At 49.2% G+C, this 8,861-nt stretch overlaps 2 protein-coding genes across 2 annotated transcripts; both read right to left on the reverse strand.

Moving 5' to 3' along the window:
- Positions 1-1,277: 1,277 nt before the first annotated feature.
- Positions 1,278-3,498, reverse strand: LOC105419536 (keratin, type I cytoskeletal 13-like). Its single transcript, XM_029850380.1, has 8 exons — positions 3,107-3,498; positions 2,848-2,930; positions 2,614-2,770; positions 2,125-2,286; positions 1,912-2,037; positions 1,592-1,812; positions 1,497-1,507; positions 1,278-1,422 (listed from the first exon to the last, which is right to left on the reverse strand). The coding sequence occupies exons 1-8, from the start codon at positions 3,494-3,496 to the stop codon at positions 1,325-1,327; spliced, it is 1,248 nt and encodes a 415-aa protein (XP_029706240.1). The 5' UTR covers positions 3,497-3,498; the 3' UTR covers positions 1,278-1,324.
- A 2,369-nt stretch (positions 3,499-5,867) lies between these two features.
- LOC115253170 (MYCBP-associated protein-like) lies at positions 5,868-8,028 on the reverse strand. Its single transcript, XM_029850180.1, has 7 exons — positions 7,819-8,028; positions 7,562-7,655; positions 7,099-7,231; positions 6,651-6,843; positions 6,392-6,579; positions 6,183-6,305; positions 5,868-6,108 (listed from the first exon to the last, which is right to left on the reverse strand). Exons 2-7 carry the CDS (start codon positions 7,636-7,638, stop codon positions 5,947-5,949), a joined length of 876 nt encoding a protein of 291 aa, XP_029706040.1. The 5' UTR covers positions 7,639-7,655; positions 7,819-8,028; the 3' UTR covers positions 5,868-5,946.
- Between the last annotated feature and the right edge of the window lie 833 nt (positions 8,029-8,861).

Here is an 8,861-nt window from a genome sequence, read left to right on the forward strand (position 1 = left end):
TAGACAATTATTTCCCTTTCTTTGCGAGTGTTTTTTTTTGTTGTTGTTTTTTAATGTCGCTGGTGTTTTTTAGAATCTGTCGACTTCTTATCTGTTGCTCTTGAGCTTTTCTCTGAAGTCGAGGGTAAAAGCTTTAACCAGGGATCACAGTAGGTAAAGAGCTACCGGCGGGCACGCGTATGCATTAGAGAGCAGCCTCGGTCACCAGCGTTGTTTCACCAGCGTTGTTTCAAAGTCCATCTTTGAAGCCAAGTTTTACAGTTTTAACATTTGCCTTCATCGACGTTATCGACAAGCATTTGATTTGAGCTCATAGCTGCATGGCGCAAACTTTTAACAGGTGCTGTCACCATTTTCCTGCACTTAAATGCATTTTAGCATCTGCAAACCATCTTTCTCTTTTACACAAGGCCTCATGATTGTCGTTTAACTATATACACTTTTTCTTGCCGCTCAGTGCCATATTTGTGTTTTTGCTTGTATTTATCTCCTTCTGCTTTCTTTTGATTTCAAATGTACTCGTGATTCTTGTAAAAAAAACAACAAGTGGATTGATGACAGATGTAAATATCTACGGGAATAAATGAATAAATGTGATTCTTTGTACACTTTTGGCTGCTGTTTGAATGCAGAGCAACCTTGTTTTCACACTTTTCTGCAGGACAAAAATCAAAACATGACCCTTGTCATGACTTCTGAACAATCTTATGTGATAAAAGTTCAAATGGTAAAAAAGAAATGACGACTTTTGCCACGCTGAATGGGTCACTACCGCCGCCTAGCGGCTGTTTGTTGCAATTACGCCACATTATTTAGCTGGACTTGCCCTGCTGACCTTTGACCTTGACTTAGCGTGATGGACAGACGCAAGTGGCATCAGCTTAAATCAAATATTACAAGAGATGTATTTACTGAGAGTCACACACATCAAATATGTGTGTAATACATTTTTAACAAGATAATGCCATTTGGCTTTACTCTTACTAAGACAAGCTGGGCCGTTCTGAGCAAATTATGTGTTGTAGCCTGTAAAAAGTGCCACCAACCCTGGCAATAAGGAGTCTCCCGTGGTTCTGTTTACAGTAATGGAGATTATTGGACCATCCATTGTCCTCTCGGTCCAACTCTTTAGTCCTCTGTCACATTAAAAATATCCTGGCATTTAGTTCCCCCCAATAATGCTTGAAAAATGCTTCATGGGGACGTCAAATGTTGCATTTCTTAGAATCACTGATGGATGTCAGGTGTACCAGGTATTAGAAACTTGGAGACATCAGTAGGTTTAACTGCAAGATCTTTATTGATGTTTTCATCATTCTCTGGTTCACTCGATCTGATCCACGTCCACGTCCACAGTCTTGCTGCTCTGTACCACCCGTCCGTCCACCACTGTCTCCACCACGGTGATGACCTTTGTGACCACTGTTGAGGTGCAACAGCAACGTGAGACGGCCGCCACGCATCTCTAAATGGATTAAATATCAAAGAATGCTTACCTTGTTTTGAGCTGGTGAACGGAAACAGAAAAAGAAAGAACGTTACATAGATGTTCGATCGTTAACGGCTCTTAAATCCTCGCTGGTCGTCCTACCTCTCGTCCTCCCCGTCCAGCAGCCTCCTGTATTCTGCAATCTCCAGCTCCAGGCGGGTCTTGAGATCCAGCAGGATGTCGTATTCCTGCTTGGTTTTGCTGATGTTGGCGTGGATCTGAGACATTTGGTCTTCCAGGCTTAGGACCATGTTCTGGAGGCATCCCAGCTGTGCAGCATAGCGGGCCTGCGTCTCTGCCAGGGTTCCCTCCAGGGAGGCTTTCTGTTGAGGTGAGGAAACGAGGCGGGGAGGTCAAACGTATACGACACTGTGTCAAATCAGATATGAAGCCTTCAGGGCGATTTGGCGTTGCTGACAAACCATGCTCGAATGGGACTGCAGTTCGATCTGGAGCCTCTGGAGGGTGCTCTTCAACTCTTTGATCTCCGTGCGGGTCGTTACCAGAATTTCCGTGTGCGTGATCACCTCCTGTTCTACTGCTGCGACCTGAAGATGCCCCAAAAAATATACCCACGGATTATAAAAGGTTTCATAAATAAGGTTTCTCTCTCCTAGACATTCAAGAGCTCCCACCTTGGTCTGGTACCATGTTTCCAGCTCCTTGCGGTTCTTTGCAATGACGCCTTCATAGTGCTCGCGGATTTCTGACATGACCTGGTTCAGATCTGTGGAAGGAGAGGCGTCGACGGCCACGTTGACCTGGCCGCCCATCTGGCTCCTCAGGAGAGCCAACTCCTGCAGGCAGAAACATCCGTCAGCTGTGTGTGTGTGTTCGTGTGTGTGTGTGTGAGAGAGAGAGAGTGTAAAGGGGTGAGGAGGAGACTGGCCTCTCACTCAACATGGAAATTCCTCAGATATCGTAGAAAAGGTTGAGGTCATGCGTGCGCAGACTAATTGTGGGAACTTGGAGACGATGACAAGATGGATGCTAATGTGTTTGAGCAGTAAATGCCTTTACAGGGTGTGTGTGCGTGCGTGTGTGTGTGTCGGGAGTGATGGCCGCTGTCATCGCTCTGCACCTTGTGCAAACACCCGCCGTTCACGCTCCCTCCTCCTACTCACCTCTTCGTGATTCCTCTTCAGCATGAGGACCTCTTCCTTCAGGGACTCGCACTGGCCCTCCAGGTCCAATCTGGCCAGGTTGATGTTATCCAGCACCTTCCTCAGCCCAGCGGTGTCGGCCTCCACGGCCAGCCTCATGGCCAGCTCGTTCTCGAACCTGGAAAAGACATTTGAGCAGGACGTGAGGCGCGTTTCCCCCAAAGCGGGTTGAGAGAAAAGGGGACGATGGCTCACTTCATCTTGAAATCATCAGCAGCCAGCTTTGCGTTGTCAATGTCCAGGACCGTTTTGGCGTTGAGCTTGGTGGCAATGCGGATCTAGAAAGAACAAAAGGAGGCGAAAACAATTAAAATACAGGCTGAGACGAACCCGGGAGAAGGCGTCTGAGTAAACAACTGAAAATGTGGCCTAAACGATGTCAAACGTGACTTTGACAGAGCTCCTTTCACGGCAATTACTGAGGAGTGACAGTGACGGGTGAGTAGAGTCTCACCTTATCCTTCAGGTCGTCGATGGTGACAAAGAACGAGGTGTAGTCGTGAGACGTGATGACCCGGCTCTGGTACCATTCCCTGATCTGCTTGTCCAGGCGGTCGTTCTCCTTCTCCAGGCTTCGCACCTTCTCCAGGTAGGAGGCCAGGCGGTCGTTCAGGTTCTGCATGGTGGCCTTCTCGTTGGCGCCGACATGGAGGTCAAGGCCGTCGGCAAGGTTGAAGCCTCCGGATGTTGCCAAGTAGCTGGGCTGGCTGGAAGAGATGCGGGTGCCGCGGCCGCCGGCTCCGCCGTAGACGCTCATGGTCTTGTGGCTGTAGGATATGTTGCTGAAAGACATGCTGGAAGGTTTGGATCTGAACGGGGAAGCTTGATCTGCAGTTGTGAGCATCACCTGCTTCTCCCGGCTTATATACCTGCCAAATGTATCAAAGTGGGCCGGGCCAGTTGACAGGGAGGAATGCATGTGTCAAACCACCCCCCCCCCCCCCCCCACCTCCTCCGTGCAATCTCGTTATCACCGCGGGTGCGGCCGCCACTGGGTGGGGGTTTAAATCATCAGGTCAGACTTGTGATTCTACATTTTATCATATCTAAACAGCAGCACATTCTTCGCATGTAGAATGTCAATCGTGTTACAGGACAACTAGTTTCTGACCCTGTTTTGGTTCCGGAAAACCTGCTGCCCCTGGGGGTGGGGGGGTGGGGGTGGGGAGGGGGTGCGTGGGACCATCTCGTAAACGCTCGCACACACCAGCGAGAGAAGTGGCACATAGCAGCGACATGTTCATCACAGTGAAGCCCCAGGCCAGAAATAGATGGGGAGACATTTTCCGGATGATAAAAGTGGCAATTATGCACGTCGGTTAAACATGCTTTACATTCTTTTATTTAAAAAAAAACCAAAAAACTCTTTTATTGATTCTTTATTGTGTGGAGGGGAAATCCTCCCCGATCCTGATAAACTAACCCCGAGCTTGTTAAAATGCACTCACCTGGATAACAACGCCATAACCCATTTTTTTTTACCCCTAGGCGGGGTATCTGTTGACTGCCTGGGCAGCCTGCTTTTCTAAGACGTGCCGGAACAGGATCAACGGGTGAAACGGTAGTTTTCCTCATTGCAAGTTGACCTCATCACAAAGGTTGCAGGATGTTCCTTCCAGCCACAACCACAGTCGGATGCTGCGCTGAAAGTGCTGCGCTGGCGGCGTCTTCCTAACTCTCACCCATCCGACGAGGGTTCCGGAAGATTCCAACATCTCGGCGGAGGTCCCGGGGCATCTCGGTGACCTCCCACGGTGACCTCAAGGAGCATAACCCCCACATTTGTTAGGACCACGTGCTCTCGCCGCGCTTACACGTTATATTCTTTTACAGATGTCGCGTGTGAGCAGCGGGAATGCTGATTAACCAGTGACTGGAGATTCCAGACCCGCGTTTCCATGCAGTAATTACCGGGACGCGGTCACACGCTCAGGCATTTCTGTTACTACTCATGCCACATAAATGCTCTCCGTCATTCCTCTAAAAGTCGGAGATCGATGTAAAGGAATGTATCATTCCAGCCTCTAATTAAGCCTGTGATGTGAGGAATCTTTGGGAATCCTGGGTTTTGTTTTGCAGCTCTTCTGAATAACATTGCTGGGCTGCCAGACTGACATTTTACCACCCTTCCGGGGGTGAGGCCTTAAGAAGCGGATGACTGACACGTGGACCGTGAGCTAGCCGTCCGTCTGCCTCTGCAAATGCTGCATTCCCAAGAACGCTACTGTTGCTACAGCGACATAGCAGCACTCTGCACCCGTGCGGAAGTCAAAACGGGCTTTTCAGTTATCCTCTTATTTGCTATTCTAATGGGGGGGCGCTGGGACAAAGATACAGTTGGTGATTCACGTTAATACTCTGAGTAGGACTGAGAGACATAAATCTGCAGGTCGATCGGTTATTGTGTCAAAGTGCTTTGTAAAACATCTCTGTGGTGGATTGTAAACAGGGTCTTTTGTTCACTGGAATGCCCTCAGAAATGCTGCCCCGCCTGTTGTCTCGGTGCTACACCGACACCTTTGGCCTTACTAGAAACTCTTAAAAAAGGTGTTGTCAGGATAATCGGGAGTTTCCCTTGTGGTTCCACCCATTTACAACCAGCCCATGATGACTGAGATAGAGGCCTTGAGCTTTAACGTTGGGGACGAGGAGGATTATTATGGCAAAGACTTGAATTCTCTATTAAACAATGGAGCTTGATTTGATTGAAACCTCAGTCTTTATCTCCAGATCTGCAGCCGCCTCCCCGACAATCTGATTCTCCATCGGCCGCCAATGTTGCACCCAATGTTTTCCTTCACGCGCGATGGGAAAATGATAACATCTCCAAACAAGCGGAGAAACAGGAATGGCTGCATTGTTTCCTCTGGATTCTCAGTGATTAGCAGGTGTGCTGCTGGGCTACAGGACACAGACTGGTCCTGCGGGCTGAAGAGCCCCCATTCACCTGTAGAATTCTCACACTTGTAAGACATAGAGGATTTCTGCTGCCGAGGGCAGTAAATCAAGTTTTGAGGTTTGGGACGTGCTGCTGGATGGAGGAATTCTCATCATTAGGGCCTCAGTCCGACCGGGATTTCCTAAAACACAAGCTCAGGACGAAGCTAATGCTGGTGCACAACTGGACCTTACTGGTCTGACAATGTTCAAAATAAATTAAAAATACATTAAATATATCAGTCGGTGCACAATGAATTTGACACGGTTCTGCTTTATCGGTTGAATGAGTGACATTGAATAATTTATTGATCAAGTGTTACTCTTTGTTTCCTTCGCAACAGGAAAAAATACATTTCACATTGGAGATGTGGAACCAGAGAAGGATCCAAACGCTGCGGAATAGGCTTCCTCCTCAAATGGGGTGAAATCCGTAAATGTCTGGTCATGGGCGAAGTCGCGGCCCAGGCTTTGGTCGGCCGGGTCCATTTCCCCACTTTCTTGTCTTTCTCGCTCCTCCTGTGAGGGATGAAGGTGAAGAGTGGGAATAGAAGAAATTCTGCTGAGCCAAGAGAACTTGTTGACCACCTCACCTCGGGGCTTCCCATTAAAAACTCTACGAGGGAGCTGGATCTCTCTCGGGTCTGGACCCCCTCCAGGATCTTATACACCATCGACCGGCAGAACTTTTCCGTCACTGTCTTTTCCAGCCTTGTCTGTTTGTGCGACAAGAACGGGGTGAAAATGGACCGGCGGGATGGGAAAAACCCTGAAAGGCTCAAAGGCTTTGATCATACGACACCTCCAGGTGGCGCCGGAGCTCTGCCGTCCTGTCCTCGGACACAGCGAAGCCCATGAGCGTCACCTGCACCGAGGCCCCCTGCAACAGCACCGGGTTGGTTTGGAGCTGCCACGACTCCGTGTGGAGGCCCGGCACCCCGGATTTAAACATCAGGTCTATTTGTTGGGTGACGCCCGGAAGGATCACACCTGTGACGGGAGGACACGGCATGACGGGGGGACGGGGGGACTCAGGACGCCTGGTCGGGGGCCGCACGTACCTGAGGACTGGTTGAAGTAGAAGCAGCTGCGCCTTCTGTGTGAGAGCAGGTGCGACAGGCTGGAGGAGACGTCCAGCTGCTGCCAGCTGTAGAAGATGGACGTGTTGCCCTCGTTGCGCAGCTCCAGGCGGGATGAGGCCACTTCTCCCGGCGAGGCTTCAAAGAAGATGGTGGAGTTGATCCCCACGTCCCCCTTCCACACAGACAAAAGCCCTTCCATTATATTTAACTTATTATGTGGATCGCTCCTGTTTAGCAATAAGATGTATTTAACATTTAACAGACAGAACCGGACTATATTTACAACCTGCCGCACGCTTCAGTGCTGTTGCTAAACTTTGGACGTTTCTTAGTCCTGATGGGTTTGAGTCCATTTGGAACGGACCAACTTTGCACAGCGGACATTCATCGAGGTGGAACTAGTTTAAAGAGACGGTCTAAAGCTCACGACAAGGGTGGCGTACGCGGCCCGGACCTGGTAGTTGGTTGAGTTTCCTGTCCATTGAGCCAGTTGACCGCAGAACCTCAGGGCTGGAACTGGAGGGTCGGTCTGAGCACCATGACACTGCGCTGGTGGATCCCTGTGGAAGTCAAAGGAACCGGTGCTGACGTCTGTACTTTTGAGGAATTGTTGCATGGGAATTTTCTAGTTTTGCCCTCACTGATTGTGTTTCATTGTGTTTGAGGAGGGAGCAGAAGGTGCTGATTCTTTAGATTAGCCAGGTTCTGGATGGGGTGTCGGTCAGGACACATCAATGAGAAGAGTTCAGTGGGTTCTAGTTCTATAGTTGCTGCTGCGGCTGAAGGCAATGCGTACCAGCAACATCAGTTGTAATAGAATCTAACGCGCTTGTAATGTCTGTTGCTTTCCATCAAAGCTTCTTTGATCTTTCATCCCTGAAAAACCTCACCTGGATTGTTTGGTAGAACCAAGAACCTCCAGCCCACCGCTGTCCAGTACTGACGAGGAGCTACAGGAGTGGTCCATGTTCGGTCCTAAACCACCTGATAAAGGAAAATCAAGTCAATGCAAGCACATTTTGGCCACAAAATTGTAGAAATGTTACATATTTACGTCCCTCTTTGAGGTCTATGAAGCCCGAGACGCGCAGATTACAGCCTCATTTTGAACAGGGCAGCGCTGAGTTGGAGCTTTATCACTTCATACCTGGATGAAGATGATTCGGTAACTCAGTTTCGTTCAAAACGCCCCAGAAATCGAACGCGACTCGCGTCAGAGCGCCGCGCTCAGCGTCCGTTTACCCGTAACTATGGCAACGGAGCGTGGAAAACCCAAAGCAGGAACCGCTACTGCAGTTTATCCCTACCAACCAGGAACAGAAATAAAAACTATTATCATTTATACATGATTATATATAGGTCTTAAATTTGGGATGCTTACACACACACACACACAGCCCTGGTGTCCCAGTTTAGCCTGCTGGATGACGGCGGTGTGTCAGAGCGCCCCCTGCCGGTCGAATCCCGCAACTGCTATCGGGGGAGGGAGTTGAGGCGTGCGGGCTGCAGCCAATTAACCAGGTAAACTGCTGCGCTTTTAGTGCCGTTTTCCTGTTACTGCTCATGTTGGCTTCGTTTCTTTTAAGGCTTCTCATAGGCCGCTGTTTGCCCTGTCGTGCCTCTTGGTTTCGTTGGTTTTATTTTCTGCTGGTGTGTTTTTATTTCTGCGTTTCTCAGACATTTCGTAAACAGTGGTTCGGTTGCGTTTAACTTACACCCTGACCTGCCCGCGGAGCCTTCTGACCCGTAGGTTAGTACGGCAGTTATTGCGGAGGCCCAATGAGCTTGTACATAGACATGTGGTTGTTTTTTGTTTGACCGGTTTGCATTAGTATCGTTAGTATTTAAGGGTGCAGTGACCTTTGTCGCCACTAGTGGGCGGACTTTCCCTCTATTTCGCTGCAGCCCTGCGGTTTGGACTTTACATCCCTTTCTCGAGCTATGCACACTTCTTTATCAAGAAGTAAATAATTAATTCATTGTGTATTTATCTGTGCCTCAGATGGCGAGGAAAAAGTAGTCTTTAGATGCAAGTCCTCAGGTGATGAGTAGCTTCCTCAAGATCTGCCACTTGCACCTTTGCTGGTTTTGCCACCTGCCAGGTCGTTGACTTAAGTGACCATTTTCTCCCACGGAGCCTCCGTGTTGGCAGTGCAGCATATCTCATATCCTCAGGATTTCTGCAGTTTC

This window comes from Takifugu rubripes, chromosome 17 (assembly GCF_901000725.2).
Source record: "Takifugu rubripes chromosome 17, fTakRub1.2, whole genome shotgun sequence".
Lineage (NCBI taxonomy): Eukaryota > Metazoa > Chordata > Actinopteri > Tetraodontiformes > Tetraodontidae > Takifugu > Takifugu rubripes.

Bases quoted from the DNA above. Each gene is read 5' to 3' on its own strand.
- LOC105419536 (XM_029850380.1), bottom strand. From the start codon at position 3,496: ATGCTCACAACTGCAGATCAAGCTTCCCCGTTCAGATCCAAACCTTCC. The intron at 2,771-2,847 runs GTGAGCCATCGT...TGTCTTTTCCAG, and splicing joins GCTGATGATTTCAAGATGAA to GTTCGAGAACGAGCTGGCCA. The intron at 2,287-2,613 runs GTGAGTAGGAGG...TTCTGCCTGCAG, and splicing joins TGAAGAGGAATCACGAAGAG to GAGTTGGCTCTCCTGAGGAG.
- LOC115253170 (XM_029850180.1), bottom strand. From the start codon at position 7,638: ATGGACCACTCCTGTAGCTCCTCGTCAGTACTGGACAGCGGTGGGCTG. The intron at 7,232-7,561 runs GTGAGGTTTTTC...TGACTTCCACAG, and splicing joins GGTTCTACCAAACAATCCAG to GGATCCACCAGCGCAGTGTC. The intron at 6,306-6,391 runs GTGTCGTATGAT...TCGCACAAACAG, and splicing joins AGCTCCGGCGCCACCTGGAG to ACAAGGCTGGAAAAGACAGT.